The 21,595-nt window shown below is 50.1% G+C and overlaps 1 protein-coding gene across 1 annotated transcript in view; it reads left to right on the top strand.

The window, feature by feature from the left end:
* EPN2 (epsin 2) overlaps window positions 1-21,595 on the top strand; it is a 43,718-nt gene extending 22,123 nt beyond the window's left edge. The window contains exons 4-9 of the mRNA XM_008582154.1: window positions 1,231-1,323; window positions 2,375-2,549; window positions 16,007-16,183; window positions 16,819-16,905; window positions 19,061-19,276; window positions 21,225-21,595. Of these exons, the coding sequence (XP_008580376.1) occupies window positions 1,231-1,323; window positions 2,375-2,549; window positions 16,007-16,183; window positions 16,819-16,905; window positions 19,061-19,276; window positions 21,225-21,595 (1,119 nt within the window). The remainder of the gene's footprint in view (window positions 1-1,230; window positions 1,324-2,374; window positions 2,550-16,006; window positions 16,184-16,818; window positions 16,906-19,060; window positions 19,277-21,224) is intronic.

Below are 21,595 nucleotides of genomic sequence, written 5' to 3'. Positions count from 1 at the left end.
GTACGGGCGCGACACTGAGGGTTGCGATCCGTTGCCGGACATGAAAAAAGACAAAAAGGAAAAAAAAAAAAGGGTAGATGGAGCCGGGGATAGCACAGGGATTCCTCTCATTTCGAAGTTGGTGTTCAGAGAAAAGTATTAGAGATAATCAGATTTGAGTACAGAGGTTTGTCCCACCACTGTGTATGCGTAACTGTAAATGTCTGAAAGCTCGGTAATAGTGCACAGCTTCAGTCATGACCTCTCTCTCCCTATAGTAGAAAATATGCAGCCATTAAATCTGTGCACGTGGATGCTAATGGCTTTGCGGATGACACCCGGGAAGAAGGTACACAGGAGTGTTCACTGAGAAGCATAGGGATACAGATGGCTTGAGCCCACTTTAGTTAATATGTATAATAAAGAAACTGAGTGATGTATTTGCTTATATTTAATCATTATATAAAAGCCAGGATGACTCTGTCTTTTGCCTATGGTGACTTCACCTTAAATAAATATAATTAATTATTTCTGTTAGAAATAAGAAATATAGGGCTGGCCCGGTGGCGCACTGCTACAGTGCGCCGCTTGGGAGTGAGGCGGCGCTCCCGCCGAGGGTTCGGATCCCACATGCAGACCAGTTCCTGCTCGCTGGCTGAGCGAGGTGCGGGGGCGACACCGAGGGTTGTGATCCCGTTGCCGGTCCCGGTCTGGTACGGGCGCGACACTGAGGGTTGCGATCCGTTGCCGGACATGAAAAAAGACAAAAAGGAAAAAAAAAAGAAAGAAAGAAGAAATATACAACCATTTTCTAGAAGCATACACTAGAAGTGGGAGGTGAAATGATACATGATTTTCATCCTCATTCCTTTCTGGGTTGTCAGATTTGTGTTCATAAGGAGACATATTGCTTCTGTAAGTGGAGAGAATTATACAGCCATTTCATTTTGAGAAAACATATTTTAGATTAAGCATTCTCTTTCCTTACTTTGCTGGTGCCTGAACCACAGGCTCCCTGGTATGACCCCCAGGGGGATTGAAGTCATACGAGGTGCAATGGGGGAGGAGCCTTCTGAGTACACACACATTCGGGATTGGGAAGTCATCGTGTTTACAAGTTCTCTTAAATCTTCCTTTAAAATAATGCATAGTACAATGTGCATTTCCTGTTGCTGGCCAGTGTTGCCTTGTTCTGTCCAGTGATGTTATTACAGTCATCCTCAGTGTCAAGTTCGTATTGTCCCTCTACAGGAAGAACGCCTCAGGCGGGGCGATGACCTCAGATTACAGATGGCCCTCGAAGAAAGCCGAAGAGACACAGTTAAAGTTCCAAAAAAGAAAGAGGTAAGAGCTTGCCAGGAAGGTGAATGTTTGAGATTGTCCTGTGGTAGTTGCTGCCACACGCCCCCCTCGCCTGCAGCGCGGGCATCACATGCAGTGAGTTCTCCAACCTCAGCAGTAACTGCATGCCTGTGGAGAGCCAGGAGCAAGGGAGGACGCCACTGAAACACACCCGTGCTGAGCAGACACTTAATGTCCCAGTGCTGTGTTCCCCCATCTGTGGCATGAGGATGATAATAGCACCACCTCCTGCAGTTATGGCAGCTATTAAATATGCTGACTGTTGTGCTTTGGAACACTTTCTTGGCACAGGGTAAGCCCCCAGTAGTGCTGGTCTTCATCATTGTTGTCAGTACTCTGTGCCAGGCTGTGGCTCTGCTCCTGACAAGCTCATCACCATCTGGTCAGGAGATAGACCCCCGACCCCCACCACAGCACAGGGGTTGGAGCTCCAGTGGCCTCCCCTGTTATGGTTGTGTGGTGTCTCAGATGACAGACAGGTGGTCATGGGAATGGGGAGGGTGGAGGCAGGCCTGAGGAGAGAGGGCTCCTGGGCTAGACCCTGGATGGTGGCTGGCAGCTTGGGGGGATAAGGCCAGTGGAGAGGGATGGCATTCTGGAGGGAGGCCGCAGCCAGGGCAAAAGACAGTGATATCCTTGAAAAGTTTGCAGAGCCATGATGTCTGAAAGCGGTGGGGCATTTGACACACAGTAAGCAGCATGGTGTGGTGAGGCCTGGCTGTGCTGGGAAGCAGCAATGTTAGTGCAGCTGGCAGGGATGTGGCAGGAGATAGGGCAGCTCAGTTTCCAAGTTCCTTCTGGCCTCTCCCAGAACATGGTGTGGTGAGGCCTGGCTGTGCTGGGAAGCAGCAATGTTAGTGCAGCTGGCAGGGATGCGGCAGGAGATAGGGCAGCTCAGTTTCCAAGTTCCTTCTGGCCTCTCCCAGAGGGCCCCTCCTGTAGTAAGAGGTACAGGTGATATTTAGGGCTAATGCATGGATGTTTGCTCTAACTGTAGCAAAGTAAAACTGTCCCCTTCTCTTTGTCTTACAAGCACGGCTCCCACCCACAGCAGACCACTCTCTTGGATTTAATGGATGCTCTCCCCAGCTCAGGCCCTGCTGCCCAGAAAGCGGAGCCCTGGGGCCCATCAGCCTCTGCTAACCAGACCAACCCCTGGGGCGGGCCAGCAGCTCCCGTGAACACTTTGGACCCCTGGCCGTCATTTGGTAAAGACCCCATACTGGTCTCCCATGCTTGCCTGTGGGCTGGGTGGGGGGCAGGGCGCGCTTCTTGCTGTCTGGCCTGGCCTGGCTGATGGTGCTGGTGTTCAGGCTTCTCCACTCCTGCAGTGATGTCCAGCAGGCCCTGGCCCTCCTCCTTGAGGATGGTGGCACAGCATCCTCTTTCTTTCCGTTCTGAGTGGTTTTCTGCTTTGGTGGAAGGAAAGCTTGCTTGCTCTCTGCCTCTGACTTGCACCAGAAATGACTTGTCTCTTCTCTGGGACACATTTCGACACTCTCTGCCTCAGAATTGCACCCAGCATCCCAGCTTAAGAAAAGGTAATACATAGCATGAAACCTCTAAATCAAGTTGCTGTAATTTGCTGGAAATTTTGATGTGTTTACCACCACTGCCAATGAAAAGGGGATACATTTGCTGTAATTCTTCTTTCTTGTTCTTTAAAGCAATAGTAAATCAGTTTAATAGGCCAAATGAATATTTTAAGGCTTTGCCTAATGTCAAACGTGAAAGAATTTGAAACATGAGCATGACACAATTGGTTTGATCTGGGTGATGGTCTTGGGCACGTGAGTTTCTTCATCCCTGGGCAGGGGGCTTGGCCTGGCAGGCTTGCTGAGGGTTTTCTGGCCTGGTGCCCTGGGAGGCCCCCACTGTTCTTCTGAACCCTGTGGCCATGGCTGGCCTGTGGGCCCCCTGTGTAGGAACCTCGAACATGTATGTGGTGTCATCTTGCCTACATCTCTTGGAGTCCCTGTTTCCCCAAACTAGAGCCATCTTTTGTATTCAGCTCAGTCCCCTGGATGTTTGCTGAAGTGTACCAAATGCTGGGCTCTGTCCTGCCATGCAGGAACCCTGAGACGAACAGGTAATGATCCCTGTTGTTAAGGCCCTGTTAGGTGTGGGCAGGATGGGAACACAGCATAGTAGTGCCATGTTGCCCAGGCCTGGTTATGGTTGGAGGTTATTGAGAGTATCCGAGGGAGGGACTCAGCCCCTGGGTCTGGGGGTCCAGGGACGTGAGGCAAGTATTTTGGCAAAGGGCTGATTCCATTGAGTCTTCAGGAAAGAGCAGGTGGCGAGGCAGCGAAGACTAGGCTTGTGAGAAAGCATGGGGGTATGGAATGCTGGAGTGAATACAGGTGCAGGACCTGCCCAATGTGCAGCCGGCAGCAGGGGGTCACTCAGGGCCTGGACTGAGCCTTGCCAAATGCTGGGACTTGGTCCAGGAGGCGGTGTCAGCCCCAGATATCCTTTGGTGCAGCTGTTGGCCTCAGTGACCCTGGCGGAGCCCCACACCCCTTTGGCAGGAGTCCTCTGGGCCTTGGGCAAAGCCCAGGCAAAGTTTACCCCAGTTTTCACTCCTTGAAGACCAATTCCAGGGCTGCTCGGGAGCTTGGTTCCCACAGTTTGTCGCCTGGCCTGCTGTGCCTCTCCCTGAGGTGACAGTTGCTACAGTCTTGCTGAGCACTCATGGGGACCTTGTGAAGCAGGTGGGCCGGAGTGCCGCATGGGGTGCTGCCCTGGGGACAGCATGTCTTTCCAGACAGTGGCTTTGACTTTATTTTTACATCTGAAAAATGATTCTTCTGTAAAGTGATGGCCACTTTACGTTATGGATAGGATGTTCTTCAGGAAACACTGTTCAGTTTAATGGATCATTAAACTGATGGGTAGTTTTCTCAGTACCCAGAAAAGAAAGTGGTTACACCAGGAGCCAGGTGAGTTAAATTAGATTAAATTCTGCTGAGTCAGCGGTTGATTCTTGGGAGGGGTTCCGCTGTAGGAGGGAGATTTCATTTTCACTTGTTAACTGTTCATGCTGTTTGACTTGTTTACCAGGGGTGAGTTGTACCTTCTCAGGAGGAACAAAATATCAATTATTTTTTTAAATGCCCAGCCTTTCATTTGGCTGGTGGACAGCACTGTGCCTTGGACTTGAGTGTCTTGGGCTGCGCGGGGCCAACCTTGGAGGGAGTGTTCTGGCAGATGGAGCAGCACCGCCTCCAGGGGTTGGAGTCCTCCCAAGGCTGCGGGGAGCAGGGCCTGCTAGGGAAGTAGCTGAGCATCGCCTGGGGACTCCACCCATGTTGCTCTGCTCTTCCCATTTTATTTTAATTTAGATAAAATTCACCATTTTAATAATTTCAAAGTGGACAATTCAGTGGTTTTTAGCACATTCACAGTGTTGTGCTACCACCCCCACTAACTAATTCCAGAACATTTCCATCACCCCAGAAAGAAACGCCCATGCTGAGCCCCTGGCAACTATCAGTCTGCTTTCTGTCTTGAAGGATTTGCTTGATCTGAATATTTTATATAAATGGAATCATACAATATGTGGTCTTTTGTGACTGGCTTCTTTCATTTAGCTTCATGTTCAAGGTTGGCCTGATGTCGGAGGTAGGGTCTAGGGGGCCCAATAGTCGGCCTTAACCCACCCTATGCACCCAGTCCTCTTACTAGGTTCTTGACTCCGCCACAGGAAAGAATTCAAGGGCAGAGTCACAGTCAAAAGTGAGAACAAGTTTAATATAATAGATAAGAAATACAGGTTCCACAGAGAGAGTGCAGTTCCATAGACTGAGCAGGGCCTACACCAGGTCTAACACAAAAGCAAGTTCAGTACAGACATCAAGTCTTACACAAAAACCAGAAAAACATACTTAAAGTCCACTACAAAGTGTAGGCTGGCTCAAGAGAGTGAGCAGCCACCTGCTGTAAGTTTGATACAAAATAAAGTATACACACCTCAGTCAGCAAACCACAGGTTGCCTCCAGGGTTGCCTCCAGGAGGGCAACAACCCTGCCTTTGCCTGAGATTTGGCTTTTATAGTATCTTACCTAATGAATATTCAATTAAGGGGTGGTTCCCAGTGATGTAACATTTATTCTTCCACACGCTCAGTCTCTTCCTGGAGCAAGTTCACTGGTCAAATCCCATCACACGCACCAGGCACATTCAAGAATATTCTGTGCTCTCTAGTGGAAGGTCATTCAGTTTACCAGGGTTATATAACCCCTCTCTACTGAGCATGCCCAGTTGCTGGATATGCATAAGCCAGTCTCTTGTGGTCTCACTTTCCCCTGCTGGTGCTGAAAATAGGTCTAACTGGCAACAGTAACTTTCCTCCAGGGGAGAGCCCAGAGGAGGGGGCCTGAGACCTCAGGGAGTGGCTGGAAACCCAGAGGTATGTCCTGAAACCCAAGCCCAGGGAAACTGAATGGTGCTGAAAATAGGTCTAACTGGCAACAGTAACTTTCCTCCAGGGGAGAGCCCAGAGGAGAGGGCCTAAGACCTCAGGGAGTGGCTGGAAACCCAGAGGTATGTCCTGAAACCCAAGCCCAGGGAAACTGAACACCTCCCATATCAGGCCTATGTTGTAGCATGTATCATTCATTCCTTTTAATGGCCGAGTAATATTCCATTGTGTAGATATACAAGATTTTGTTTAACCATTCATCAATTGATGAACATTTGAGCTGTTTCCACTTTTTGGCTATTATCAATCCAGTTGTTTAAAGAGAAGATCAAAACCTGAATTTTTGAAATCTATTAATATTTAAATATTGGCAGTGAATTTAAACAATTAAGAGTGTGGTTGGGGCTAATCAAAATCTGTCTGAAGGTGCCATATGTGGCTGGTGGGCTGCCAATTTGCTGTCTCATGCCACTTGCTCAACCCAGGGCCTCCCCTCATTCTTATGTACTTGGCGTTTTTACCAGTGACTTGGGGAGGAAACAGGGCACCAAAGCCCAGGGAGGCTGTGAATTCCTCTGGGCTCACACAGCAAGTTAGGAGTGGGCTCAATGCTTATGGCACCACATCCTGGACTTGTCACACTGTCCTGGATTGCTGCAAAGTCCTTCTGTGGCCCTGGCATGTTCTGGAAAGGTCACCTCAAATTCCAGCATTGAGAGAGAACCCTTGTTAAAATGTTAGCTTATCTGCTTCCTGTTTTTTTCTGGACATTATGTTTTTACTTAGTTGAGGCTGTATTATATATACAATTTTACATGGATATACACACGTTTGTGTGCGTGTGTGTATATATATATATACACACACTCACTTTAATTTGTGCAATGTCATGAGCATTTCCAGGCATCATTAGAAACTCTAAACAAAATGGCTCCAGTGGAACATCATGTGGCTGTACTGTTGTTTACTCAGCAGCCTGGTGATGTCCACAGAGGTGGTTTTGTGGTTCTAGCACTCTACTTTCAATAGAGAAAGACATTAAAATTACAGTGGTCTCTTAAGAATCCTTGGTGGTGAAAAAAAAAAAATTTAAAAAAAAAAAAAAGGGGGCCGGCCCGGTGGCACACTGCTACAGTGCGCCGCTTGGGAGCGCGGTGGCGCTCCCGCCGAGGGTTCGGATCCCACATACAGACCGGTTCCCGCTCACTGGCTGAGCGAGGTGCGGGCGCAGCACCGAGGGTTGCGATCCATTGCCAGACACGAAAAAAAGACAAAAAAAAAAAAAAGACAAAAAAAAAAAAGAATCCTTGGTGGTGGCACTGACCAGCTCTGTAGGAGAATGGCGTTATGCTAGCTCGCAGGTCATGGACATGTGTCAGCAGACCCTTTGCTCCCTTGGTCCACTGACAGCTCCATAGCAAGAGTGTGGCATTGTAGCTACTCTCTGTCTCTAGTTCAGTCCAGTAGTGCTCATTTTCAGGGCCACCCTCCATCCCAAGATGCATTCATAAATGAGAGAGATTAGAATATCTTCCCACAGCCTCTGGATGAAAGCTGCGCTGTCTTGAAAGCCACTGTTTGTATGAGCCCAGTCATAGTTCTTTCCAGGCAGCTCTGGGAGCAGGTTGGCCAAGTGGCCTTGGGAGGAAATGCTCAGGGCTGAGAGAAGGGAAATGAGAGCCTGCCAGGTCAGCAGGGCACTTCCTCCTCTGTGTCAGACACACAAAGCAGCCACCTGGTCTGAGGAGGGCTCACAGCCTGGCGATTCAGAAGGCCTTGGCGGCTTGAGCCCTCTCTTTGCCCCCCACCCGCTGCCCGCTGCCTGGGCTGGACAGAGGCCGTCTTCCGTCTCAGCAGTAGCAGGTGGTGCTGCTGGCTTCTCGGTGAGCCATGAGTTATGACTCTCCCCGCGCCCCCCCACCTTGGGCACATGAATATTCATCCGTGAGACTCAGGATGATCCAGGCTGGCGGCTGAGAGGCGAGGGGGATGCCTGCTCCCTGTGAATGGGCCCCACAGAAGGGGAGGCCGGAAGCTGCTTGATCTTTCCGACCTTGGTTCCATCCTCCTTTCCTCTCCTTTGCTCAAGTTTTCAACAAGCATTTATTTATTTGGTGTGTGGCATGGCCCAGCCCACGCCTAAGACGTGGGGGTGAGAGCACAGAGGAGCCTCGCAGCGGCTCTGCTGTCCACTCACACAGAGGAGTGAGCCCCCAGCCAGCGTTCTTCCCCAAGGGCAGCTGTGCCCCTGCCCTGTGCTGGCCTCTTTCCCACAGAAGGGGGGGTGGATATTATTGGACCCACATCATGTTTGGAGAAAGCAAGGTGCCACAATGTGTGGCCTCCCGTCACTCCCCGGCACACAGTGAAGAAAGTCGCACTGGCCATGGGACTGTTCACCTATGTCTGTGGGGTTTTGCTCATTTGCATAATCTGAATTCAGCCCAGCAGCTTACCCACTGTCACTTGCAGAATGGAAGCCAGGTAGAGTTTACCAAGGCTAACCAGCTTGTCCATGGTTGTCTGGATGCTGTGGGGGTAGCCAGGCTTTGAACTGAGTATCTGTTTCACTCCATGTCCAAAGCTCTCTGAGCTATGACCAACTTTGTTCACACAGGTGACAGGAGCAGAGGGTTCCTTCTGAGCCAGAGCTAGCTGGTTTCAACGTTGTGTGTAATTTAGGTTGCTGGTTTTTAAAATTCTTGGTAATGCTGTTGTTTTTGTTATTTCAGCCGCAGATTCCAAAGTGGAGGCAGGGCTCATGGGAAATAACTAGAGGTATCAGAAGAGGCTCTAGAATAATTTCAGGGTGGAATTGCCCAGCAGCATGAGCCTCTGCATGTGGATGCCTGGCCTGCAAGCCCGGGGTCGTGGGGCTCAGCCTGATGCTGATGTGTGGGGAGAGCATTAAAATCCAGGCGGCAGCTGCAGCTGCCTGTGCCACAGAGCTCACAGTAGGAGTTCTTCCAGAAATGTTACAATACCTTGTTTTAACTCTTAAAGATATAAGCCTATCAGTTTGGGGAAAACCGTGTTTAGAACCTTATTGTCCAGGAGTATGTCCAGATGGAAAAACAGATCCTACTTTTGCACAGAGGCTGAGGTCAGGAAGGCAAGTCTGAGGGGCCCAGGGCTGGGGGCTGAGTGTTCCAGGACTCATCTCTGGTTGGCGAGGGCTTGTACACATGCTCAGTGGCCTAGAGGCCCTTAAGTGCCTCATTGTGTCTCATTGTCTGTCCAGCAAACTCCTATTTATTCTTGAAAACATGGCTTAGATGTCTCTGCTTGGGGATACATGGTCACCCTGTCCTCAGGCCTACCTCCTGCCCCATCCCCTGCTGCTGGCTGCCCATGACCCGCATGCTGGTTGTGGTGGCTTGTGTCTGTGTTTCTTTCTCAGAGGCAGGGAGGTCCTAGGGCTGGGCCTGGGGGATGCTGAGCAAATGTTGCTTGGATAGAGCCAGGGCTTGTCCCCACCAGGTATCCAGCCATTCAGGCCTGTGTGTCTGAGCTGTGTCACTTGTGTGCAGAGCTTGGCAAGGGGCCTGAGTGCACCAGGAATTCAGTGGTTCTCATGCATCCTGGCTGCCCATTTGAGCCACCTGAGGAGCCTCTAAAAATCCAAATGCCCAGGCCCTCCCCAGAATATTTAGGGGGTGTGGGGGGTAGCATCAGTATTTGCAATGGCCAAGAACCACTGGTCTGATGCCCCCGAGCACCATGGTGAATGAGTTGCACCCAGTCTAACCGTTTGAATGCTCCCTGTGTAGACTGTCAGGATGGAGGTTAGGGGCAGCTCTTACCTGCATGAGTTTCTAGCACCTGAATCAGACACATACCTGGAACCTGCTAGAAGTGGTCCCTGAATCCCTGTGTTGAAAGCTGCCTCACTGGAGTCAGTTAGAGCAGGTGAACTGCTGAGTGCCTTCTGCCTGAGGGCTCGGCTCCCCTCTACTCCCTAGTTAGCAATGGAGCATCTCTGCGTGTCAGGCCCAGCTCAGAGGGGTGTAGCTGACCACCCTTGCTCTCATGGAGCACATGCTGTAGCAGTGGGACAGACACCTTCTCACATAAGCAAGAGCATGGTGAGTGCCCTGTGGAGGGTTTTGGGCCAAGTTTAGAGTAGGGGACTGGGTGACAACTTGGCGTGGAGGCCACACAGGGTAGGGACCGTGCCTTCCCAGCAAGCCCCTGTGCACAGAGTATGCTAGGGCAGGCAGTTGAGTCATGACATTGCAGATAGCTTCCGTAGAGACAGGCAGCTGTGCCTTAAGGCCAGTTTGATCACACCCTCCTTGCCCAATGGTCCTTCCCCCACCTCCCGCTGGCCTCAGAAGTCCAAGGCCCTGCTATTTTGCAAGCATAGTGGCACTTGTAGCTGCCCACTGCAGAGTCTCAATCCCCATAGCCAGCGGGTAGAGAGGGTTTCTCTGCAGCCCCTGTATCGGGGTTGAGGGGACTTTGCAAATTGGCTTTAGCCAGTGAGAACCCTCCCCTGTTGCCAGGGCAGGGTCAGTCCCCCTCAGACTGTGGCTGGGGGCGGGTTAGGGGAGAATTCTTCTGAGAAGTATCGGGATTTCCTTGAAGCAGAAAGGGAGAGAGGGGGCTGGAAGAAACCAGGGCATGTCCCCAGATAGAGGCAAGAAAAAGGAAAGGACTGTAGCTGACTGTCCGCCAGGAGAAAGATGCTCAGGGTTGCAGAGGAAGCTGAGGCTCCCCAGTCGGTGTCCTCCAGGTACAGCCAAGCTGAGAGCATGTGGGCCGTGTAGTGGCTCTCCTCACGTGAGCTTATTAAGTTCTCACTGGTGCTGGTGAGCAGTGGCCGGCAAGGAAGATGTGCTGACTTCTCCTGTGGCTCCACAGGGAGCCAGCGCAGCCTGGCACAGGGGCCCTATCTTCCCATGTCCTCTCCTTGCATCACGGCACATCATGGCTCTTCTTTTGGCTTGTAGTCCTGGTCTCTCTTGAATGCACCATTCTTACCATGTCACTTCCTGCATTTGGGATGGAGAGTCAGGAACCCTTGAGGTGTCCTGTTGGGGGGCAGAGCAAAGGCTCATCCCCATGGTGTGATTGAGGTGTGGGCCAGGTTCAGTTTCCTGGTATGCCCTTCATCAAGTCAGGCAAGAAATGAACCTGGGGAGAGCACTTTCAGTTCCCAGGGGAGGTGGTTCTAGGTGAGATGCTGGAAGACCAGGAGTGAAGGGTCAGAAGGAGCTTCTGGAAGGAGATGGGTGTTTCTAGAGCCTCTGGAAGGTTGTGGTTTCTGGGGCACAGCAGGAGAAGCTCTAAGTCCAAACAGGATTTGACAGGCCATGAGTAAATGAAAGGCATGAGAGTCACTGGATGTTGGGAATGAAGCCTGTAGATCAGTGGCCACCCTGGCCTGTCTCCAGCTTGTAGCTCATTGGTATAGTCACCACAACAAACCTGGGAAGGAGCAAAAGCAGCACTGTCCTCTTCCCTTCCCTGCTCTGTTCCAGCTGGCTGGCAGCTGATCCCTTCCAAAAGTTAAAAAGGCCATCAAGACAGTGGCTGGCATGGCTTAGTACAGAGGCCTGTATTAAAGCCACTGAGTATTTCAGAGACTAGAAGGCCTGAAGCCACATGGTAGAATGACTAGCAGTGGGTTTATTCTTTGAAAGCGAAGGAGCCTCCTACCCGGGCGCAACACCGAGGGTTGCGATCCCGTGGCCGGTCCCAGTCCGGTACGGACGCGACACTGAGGGTTGCGATCCATTGCCGGTCACGAAAAAAGACAAAAAGGAAAAAAAAAAAAAGAATTTTGCATTCAGTGAAGGTGTTCTCCAAGAAAAAGGTGACAGGATGGCGTCTCCTGGTACCAAAACATGAAGAGAACGTGCTGCCAGCATGTCTGCACCGCAAATGCTAATAACGTTCCTCAGGCTGACAACAGAGGAAAGCAGATGGAAGCTCAAGTCTCCAGCACAGAATGAAGAGTATGGGAAGTAGGAAATAATGTGGGAGAGTATTTAAAAAGTAATAAGAATGTAAGAAAATTTGAGCAGCACAGTTCACAAGCTTTTGAATTTGTTGTTCCCAGAATTGGAGAATACATATTCTTTGTAGTCACATGCAGAATACTTGCAAAAAATTGACCATGTGCTAGACAAAAAAAGTTAGCTAGCCTTAAGAAATTTCAAAAAATTGGGACCACATAGAACACATTTCAGATCACAATTCACTTACGTCAAAAACCAGTGCTAAAAAGATGAGTAGAACACTGCCTACCCTTGAAATTTTAAAAACATTTCTAATTCTTGAGTCAAAGAAATTATTTTGAGGATCAGTAATATTTAGAATCAAATAATAATGTAAATATTTTCACATCAGAATTAAAAATATCTGTTTTTTACCATCATTCTTGGAAGAAAGATGATTTTGCTAGAAATTGATTTCTAGGTTGACAGTGTTTTTCTTTCAGCACATTGAACAATCTTAAGAGGGAAATTTATAGCTTTAAATGTTCAAATTAGTAAAGAAAGGCGTGGAATTGATGAGGTGAAATAGCATTACACCCAAATAAAGCAGAAGAAAGGAAATATTAAGGTTAAGAACAGAAATTAATGAAATAGAACATAAACACAATAGTGTCTACAGATTCTTGTTTGTTTTTTGGTTTTACTTTGCGGGGAGGGGAGCTGGCAGGTGTGGGGATCTGAACCCTTTGACCTTGGTGCTAAAACACCGTGCTTTAACCAACTGAGCCAACTGGCCAGCTCGTGTCTGCAAATTAAAAAGAATAATGAAATAGACAAATCTCTGGCAAGATTAATTTTTAAAAAATAAAGAGGAAGGGTTACAAGAATGAAGCAACAGAACTGCAGACAGTGCCAAGACTTAACGTAGCTTGAGAGGCTACATAAGCAACTCTGTGCTTACAAATCTGAAAACTTAGAAAAAATAGATAAAATAAAAAGTAAAACTTTGCATGACTGAAGAATAATAGAAACCTATAAATAGGGATAGTCTTATAATTGTGAAAGAAATTGAATCAGTACTTCAATCCTCTCTCCCCTATCCTCCAGAGGGCTTTACTGGCAAGTATTGGCAATATTCAAGAAGCAATTCCATTTTGTAAACTCCTTCAGCAAATAGGAAAATAGGGAATATTCCTATTCATTTTATGAAACTAGCATAACCTTAACACCAAAACCAGACAAAGATAGTAAAGTGTGAGGATAAACATCTTAGGCCAGTCTCACTTTTGAAGATAGATGCAAAAATCCTAAGGAAACAAGCAATTGCAAAACCCAAACCAGGAAAATATTAAAAATGATATGTAGTACATCATGAAAAACTTTATTTGCAAGGACCAATTTATTATAAAATTTATTAATGTACCATTTTAACAGATTAAAAGAGAAAATCATGTGATCAGCTTAATAGAGGCAGAAACAGTTTAATAAAATTCATCAGCCATTCATAGCAAAGTTCTCAGCAAACTTGGAATAATGGGGAGCTTTCATTACCTGACAAAGGGCTTCTAAAAGGAAAAAGCTTATAGCCCACATTCTACTTAATGGTAAAATGTTGAGAATTGGTCCTGTAAGACCTAGAGCTAGACAAGGATGCTGGCTGTCAGCACTCCTACTTCATGTTGTAACTGTGGCCCCAGCCAGAGCAGTTAGACAAGACAAAGGAGAAAGGAGCAGAAGGAACACTGAGCAGTCATCATTTGTGTATGCTCGCGTACACAGAATATAAAAAAAGTTTCACAGATAAATTATTAGAATTAAGAGTTATTAGAATTATTAGAATCAATAATTAGAGTGACTTTCAATTATTAGAATTAAGAGTATTAAGATTGCTGGACACAAAAACAGTATACAAAATTAAATTGTTTTTCTGCATAACAATAGATAAATAGATTATGAAATTTTAAGAAGATACCAAGTTCCTAGGAATAAATCTTACAAAAGTTGTATAAATTTCTTTATGAAGACAAAAGATAACATTAAGTTTCACTGAAAGATATTAAAGACAACTTAGTAAATCCCATGATTTTGGTTTGGGAAACTTGCTATTATAGTGATAACACTTCTCCCCAAGTTGATCTGAAATTCAATACAATTCTGGTCAAAATCCCAACAATGTTTTTTTTGTTGTTTTTTAAACTTGACTATATGAATATGGAAGAGCAAAGGGCCAAGAATAGCCAAGAACGAGGTTGGGATTCCCTGTACCAGATACCAGGAATTCAAATCATAACGACATCTGTGAGGATAATTAGGAAGGTTCAGGGATGGAGCTAGATAAATGGGTCAGTGGAACAGAAGAGCGGGCCCAGTGGTAAGCCATGGAGACGGCGCATGCAGAGGAGGCTCTGCACACAGGTCAGAGGGAGCAGTGCACACTCCATCCGTGCTGCTGGACAAGTCCGTGAGAAAGAGAGAGCCCTTAAGGAGGGCGGATAAAAGACTCAAACAGGCACCTTGTAGGAGAGGAATTATGAATGACCCATGAATGTATGAAAAGATGTGCAGCTTCATTAAGGAACAAGGAAATGCATATAAAATAACTTTTCTCACCCAACAGATAGGCACAAATGAAAAATAAGATCATCCTAAGCATTAGAGAAGTTATGGGACAACTCCTTAGAGAGGCAACAGGACTTGCAGGCAGTGCTGGAGGGAACACACGCCAGCACAGCCATTGTGGTGAAGTGGCCTTGGCATTACTAGAAGTGAAGGTGCCTGTGGCCTAGCAGTCTCGTGTATACATTTGAATAAGGGGATGTGAGGCAGACAAGCAACAAAACCAAACCAGCGTCCTTCAGCACGAGCAACTGGTTGTGACTTTTGTTTTGCATGAAATGGAACACCATACAGCAGTAAAACAGATGCATTTCCTCAGCCACACCTCGACACAGATGAATCTCTGAAATAGAATGTGCAGTGAACAAAGCCAGTCACAAAAGGATGTGTACGGTGTGTCTCTGTCTTTATGAAGTTCAGAGAATAAGCACAACTAACTCATCTGTTGTTTAAAGGTATAACTACATGATAAACTAGAACAAGAAAATGGCGATCACACAATTCACGGTGATCAGTGTGGGGTGTCACTGGGGAGGCACCTCCTGTCCCTGAAAGGAAATAGTGGTGTCTGAACATCTGTTGTGGTGCTCCCCAGAAGATGTATTCTATATGTACGCATATGTACACAAGTGCATCACACGACAGGATTGACACTTAGCATCAGATGCACTCAGATGTGTTCTTTTCTTTAAAAAAAAGCAGGGCCGGCCCGGTGGCGCACTGGATAAGTGTGCTGCTTGGGAAGCGCGGCGGCGCTCCTGCCCGAGGGTTCGGATCCCACATACAGACTGGTTCCCGCTCACTGGCTGAGTGAGGCGCGGGGGCGACACCGGGGGGTGCAGTCCCGTTGCCGGTCCTCAGTCCGGTACGGGGGTAACACTGAGGGTTGCGATCCGTTGCCGGACACAGAAAAAGACAAAAGACAAAAAAAAAAAAAAAAAGCCACTTGTGACCCACTGAATTGATTTGTCGCTCACAGCTTGAAAACGTTTCAGGGCTTAAGCTGGTTAACACTGAGGGTTGCGATCCGTTGCCGGACACAGAAAAAGACAAAAGACAAAAAAAAAAGCAGCCACTTGTGACCCACTGAATTGATTTGTCGCTCACAGCTTGAAAACGTTTCAGGGCTTAAGCTGGTTGGTGAGTACATGGCTTTTAGTTTACGACTCCTCTTCACCTGGTGCTCATCGTTTTGTTTACACTTCTGTCACAAAGTAGAAACTGCTCAAAGCCAGCGGGGAGAGGATGCCTCTCAGTGCCTCTGAAGAGCCAGGGCTGAGCTGGATGGGCTGCCCTGGGCTCCTTGTCTGCAGAGGGAGCCTGGGTTCTGTGGGGAGATGGCTTGTTTCATGGTCCTTTAAAGTGGGATTTAGCTCAGGGAGCGTTTTGCAAGCCTCATGTGTGGCAGGGAGCTCAGAGAGGGTCTCCCTCAGCTGTTTCCTTCTGGTCCTGACCAGAGGGGCTGTCCTGGGCCATTTTGGTCCAGCATTCTCCCTCCCGGGGTTGTCAGGCCTGGGCTGCAGCTCTGCTAGCTTTGCTGGTGTGGGACAGCACACTTTGGGCGGCTGCCTCACCTAGCACAGGGCACACACCCTGGCATGGCCCATTGTCCTTTTCCTTCTCACCCCAGCTTCCCAGGACTTTCTCAGAGCATTTCTGAGTCCCAATCCCACCTTCCAACAGGTGCCAAGCCAGCTGCCTCTGTCGACCCATGGGGAGTACCCACCGGAGCCAACACACACTCTGTCCCCAAGAGCCCAGACCCCTGGGCAGCTTTGCAGCAACCTGCCCCCAGTACTGGGAAAACTACTTCTGATGCCTGGGGCACTGCCTCAGCCGCCAAGCCCATGTCTGCCTCTGGTGAGCCCCTCAATCTTGCCCGGGCTCTGCACGCCCCTGGCCCAGCAGCGTTTCCTGGTCCTGGCCCTCGGCCTGTTGGTTTGCCTACATTTGCTCCCCTCCCCGCCTTAGCCTTTGTCCCAATCCCCAGATCCCAAGCACCAAAAGCAGTGAGCCCACACTCACTGTGCACCCCACACCTCCCTCCCTAAGGGCTTCTTGAGTGGGTGTTGAGAGAATAGGCTGCTCTGGGCCCACAGCCACAGCCTTGTCCTCACCCTGGGTCCCTGGGCAGGCTGACCTCCATGCACTCCTTCAGGTAACTTCCTGCAGACCCTCATCCTAGCGTTCCTACCCAGCTCCATGTGCCTCTGCTATCTGTTTGGGGCGGGGATGATAGAGGCAGTGGCAGGTGGGTTCCCACACTATGCACTGGGAGGCCAGGCTTCCTGCTCCCTTCCTGGTTCCCCTCCCAGTTTACCAGTAGACCTGAGCTCATCTTGCCCCCTTTGGCTCTTGGAGTTCTCCCCCATGAGGCGGGGTAGGTAAAGAGAAGCATCTGTTGCCAGCCCACCCCAGGGAGTGGACTGAGCAGCTGAAGTGCCACGAAGTCGTGTGATGCACCCACTGAGTCGCTGGCCTCTGTGTCTACCCAGGGTCCTTTGATCTCTTCAGCAATTTGAATGGTACAATTAAAGATGACTTTTCTGAATTTGACAACCTCCGAACTTCAAAAAAAACAGGTATGTAAAGGTGGTGGTGGTTTCAGTAATATACTGTGCATTTGACCAGCTCAGTTATTGCAAAAATAATAGCTTTCAAAACCGATCACCTTCATGCATTTCTTTGTATTTTGATCTTGGGAGCCTGAATCTTCTAATTCCAGGAATTCACACATCAACAGTGAAAAGCCAGAAGGTTGAGCTTTTCTCCTTTTCCTCAGGTTGCGCCGAGTTCTGTGTCTCGCCAGTTCTCCCCTGGGGCTGCATCTCTGAGTCAAGCAAGCCCTGCAGCTCCCCACAGAAGCCCACCACCCTGGCCCCCCAGCCCTGTGTGGCCCCCATATCGTTTCCAGACACCTTCCTCCTGCAAACTTCCTACTCCTCACAGTGCCTCGTTTTCGTAGACAGCCCTTCGGCATGTGGGGGCCAATCACTGCCCCACATCATCATCCCCCGGGTTACAGGCCCTGCCCAGGAGACTAACAGTTCAGTCTCTAAACCCAGCTTCCTCCCCTGAGTGCCCCTGGGCTGGCGGGGGTATCAGGTGGGTGCAGAAAGAAGAGACCCTGGGGGTGGAGGGGCCCTGGGAAGAGGCCTGGGATGTATTCTTCACGTAGTCCTGTGTGGAGTGGGGACAGGGCTGGGCAGCCTGTGTCCACCTTGGGGTCACACCCCCAGCCATGCTCAGCAACTTCTGTCTTTTGTCTCTCTTCTCTTGGCCTCCCCTCTCACCTTCCCCAATCCCCACCACTTCCTCCCTCCCACCCTCCTCTGCCTCTCCCTTCTTTTTTAGCTCCCCCAGCTGCAGCCACAGGCCTGGCTGGGCCCTGGTCTAGGGTACAAGCAGCCAGCATCCCTGACTACCCCTTTGGCCCCCTCTCATCAGGGATTGGGACAAAGGCTAAGGTGGGGAGGGGAGCAAATGCAGGGGCTCCCAGCCAGGAGGCCAGAGGCAGCTTCGAGAACGTGCTGCTTTTCAGGGTGTTTTCTTTTGCTGTACAGAAGAAAATAAGATTCCACATCTCCTCCACAGGCCAGAGTGCAACCTCACCTGTCCTTGCCTGGCCCTATGCCTCAGTGAGAAAACAGCTGGGCCCTTGTTATATACTGGCTTTTAACGTGTTTATCTCCAGTTATAGAAGTATTCCCATTGTAGAAAATTTGGAATGGTACAATTTGGAATTTCCAATTTGTAGAAAATTTGGAAAAGTTTATGGAAGAAAATGAAAATTTTCTATAATCCTTTCACCTGCACTCGGCCACTGAGCTCCCACAGTCATTTATTCAACTCGTGCTGTCAGGTGGGATTGAGTCCTGCCTGCCTGTCCACCCCAGTTTTTATGGATTGACAGATTGAAAACATTTCCTCATGACTTAGAGAAGACTTTGTAGCTATATAGAATCTCTTAGAATGGCTCAGCAGTAATTCATTTAATCCTTACTTTGGGGGAGGACGTTTTGGGTAGATTTCAGGTTCTGCTGAAGTAAATAATGCTGTTGTGAACGTGTCTGTGCTTTTATTTCTGTTCACACTCTGCATTATTTCCTTAGACTGGATTTCTAGAAATGGGATCTCTGAGCGGAAGCAGGACTGTTTTCAGAACCCCTACACCCTGGCCACGTTGCGTCCCACAGAGCAGTCGCTTTCTCACTGGCTTATCTCAGCACACCCTCTGTTGGCTGCATTTTGAAAAACAATTTTCTCTTTCTTTACTATCAAGAAATTCCTGTTCATTATAGAAAATTTAGAAAATGAAAATTTAAAAAAGGTAAATTACCCACACCTAGCTCCCAACCCAAAGTAATGTCTTAGTATTTGCAGAGGACTGTGCTACATGCAGTTTTGTAACCTGCTTTCTTCACTTAATGTTTTGGTGCAGCTTTCTTTGCTCATCATAGAGTATTCTTCTGTCCCTGCGTTTTGGTGATTGGTTATGTGGACGCGAGGTTTATTTAACCCGCCCCACACTGGCTGTGTGTCTCCATTTGGGGCTGTTGGAGCAACACTGCAGTGACCACGCCATCTTGTCCATAGCCCTGTGTGTCCACCGGGGAGTCGCGGCACTGGGAACGTCCATGTTTTGCTTTGATGCTCGCAGGGTTGGCAGCATTAGGTGCTTGTCTTGGGCCCTTGCCCTCCGTGCTTACTGTGCCTGTGTATATCCTTGTCTTGTAGCCGAGTCTGTGGCCTCTGTGCCATCCCAAAACAATGGAACTGCAAGCCCTGACCCCTTTGAGTCTCAACCCCTGACTGTCGCCTCGAGCAAGCCCAGCAGTGCCCGGAAAACACCCGAGTCCTTCCTGGGCCCCAACGCGGCCCTGGTGAACCTGGACTCGCTGGTGACCAGGCCCGCCCCGCCGGCCCAGTCCCTCAACCCTTTCCTGGCACCAGGTAGGCCTGCATCCCGGGGCTTCACCCAGCTGCTTGTTCTGCCTGAGGCTGGGTGTGTGGCAGGTCTCCTGGGGGGCTCTACCCATACCGTGTCCCATACGCAGCCTGTGGGTGGGAAGGAGCGGAGCCAGCAGGATCTCCGGACCTGGTGCTTCAGCCTCCCTCCAGCACCACGCGGGGAGGGCGTGGCTGCAGAACAGTCCCTCTTCTCTCAGTGGACAGCACCAAGCAGCAGCTGCCACCGACTTGGTGCCCCTGGCAGGGAGCCCCCTGAGCAAGTGCCAGCTCCGGGTCTGACGGAGGAGGGCGGGGTGCTGTGGTGAGGAGTAGTTGCGTTTGCTGCCCAGCACCTCCCCTTTTGGGGGAAGATGTAACTTGGCTGTTTAGTATGAGCTCCCCTCCAGGGACCTCGCTTCTGCTGCCGGTGCAGGGCTCTGCTCTGCGCCCTTCAGGGGCTCCACGCTGGCTGCAGGACAAGCCCCCAGCCCCTTGACTTCGTGTCCAGGGACATTGTGGCCTGACCCAGCCCCACCCTCCCTCCCCGTGTGCATCCAACCCTCAGCTACACCGAGCTCTGCAACATTCCTTAACTTTGTGCCTGGAATGTCCTGCCTCCAGTGGAGACATCTTATTCACCCTCCAGCACCCGGCTTGGTGGATCCTCTTCTACAGGCAGCCCTCCTTCCTCACAGATTTCCCAAAGGCCTTGGGCTCCCCACAGGCAGGAATGTGTCCCCTGTCAGGTGTTCAGCCTCGGACCTGACCCCATGATGTAGGGAATCTGAGGATCCTGGGCCACCGCCCCTGACAGGACCTTGCAATGGAGAATGACCTCTGGGCTTAGAGGGGCTGAGGTTGGGGACCCTTGGGCAGAAGCAAGTTAGGGAGTTCCTGGGTCCCACTCAACCATGAGGTCTAGAGATGGGTGAGGATGGCAGGTCGCCCCCAAGCTGGAGCTGAATGAGAACCCAGACTCCTCAGCCAGCCTGGAGCTTGTCCCTGCTTCAGGAGGGCTCCTGCCTCTTCTGCTTAGAGAGCCCTCTAGGACCCTGCAGGAGCTCCACTGGCCGGCTGTGTCCATCAGCTGTCAGTACCACCTTGGAGCTGTAGGGCAGCTTTGCTGTCTCCAAACCGGTCATGGTCCCTGGGGGCTGTAGCCAAGATGGCAGAAAATTTGGCAGCTCTACTGGATCTCCAGGGCCATTCTGTAGGCCACACAGGTGGCCCTGGGCTGTCATTTGTGGGATCCCATGGACCAAAGACACAGTCCTTACTCTGTCCCTTCCTGGCTGGTGGGCTCGAGCAAGTCACTGTACTGCTCTGTAGTCCATTTCCTCAGCTGTACCTGGAGGTACGGTGCAGAGCCCTCTCCTAGGGTTATGGGGAACACAGTCCTTACTCTGTCCCTTCCTGGCTGGTGGGCTCGAGCAAGTCACTGTACTGCTCTGCAGTCCATTTCCTCAGCTGTACCTGGAGGTACGGTGCAGAGCCCTCTCCTAGGGTTATGGGGGCTCTGTTTCCTCAGCTGTACCTGGGGGTGATGTGCAGAGCCCTTTCCTAGGGTTATGGGGGGTTGATGCAAGGATCTCTGTGTGCCTCCCCTGTGCGGTTGGAAGAGTGGCAGCTTTGTCTCCGCAGTGTTGACTTCTGGGGCTGCCCCTTGATGGGCACCCTCGGTGAGCAGGGGCTGGGCTCTAGAGACTCAGAGCTTGGCTTCTCTCAGCCTTTGTCTCCTCATCCTCAGAATGGACATTCATGCAGTCAACAGATGTGTCCCAGTGTTTCCATAGACCCAGCCACAGTGTCATAGGGCTGGAGGGCACAGCAGGGACCAGAACATACACAGCCCCTGACCTGGAGCTCAAATCTGGTACCAGTAAGCTGCATCCTGGCAGGGACAGATGCTGTCCTGACAGCTCAGTCTCTGCCCCACCTGCTTTTTCCCCAGGTGCAGCTGCTGCCCCAGCCCCCATCAACCCCTTCCAGGTGAACCAGCCCCAGCCGCTGACGCTGAACCAGCTGCGGGGGAGCCCAGTCCTGGGGACCAGCACATCCTTCGGGCCTGGTCCAAGTGTGGAGCCCATGGCCACGGCCCCCATGACCTCTGCAGCCTCACTCCCAGCTATGGGGGCCAGTGGTTCTTCTTTGACACCACTGGGCCCTGCAACGATGAACATGGTGGGCAGCATGGGCATCCCCCCATCGGCAGCTCAGGCCACCAGCACAACCAACCCTTTCCTAAAAAAAAAACAAACTACAATACAACAAAACCCCAAGCCCCTGGCTGCCTTTCCTTTCTCTAACTCCCTTTTTTGGTGA

The sequence above is a fragment of the Galeopterus variegatus genome, unplaced genomic scaffold (genome assembly GCF_000696425.1).
Source record: "Galeopterus variegatus unplaced genomic scaffold, G_variegatus-3.0.2 Scaffold2526, whole genome shotgun sequence".
NCBI classification, from domain to species: domain Eukaryota; kingdom Metazoa; phylum Chordata; class Mammalia; order Dermoptera; family Cynocephalidae; genus Galeopterus; species Galeopterus variegatus.
This window is presented reverse-complemented; position numbering and strand designations above follow the sequence as displayed.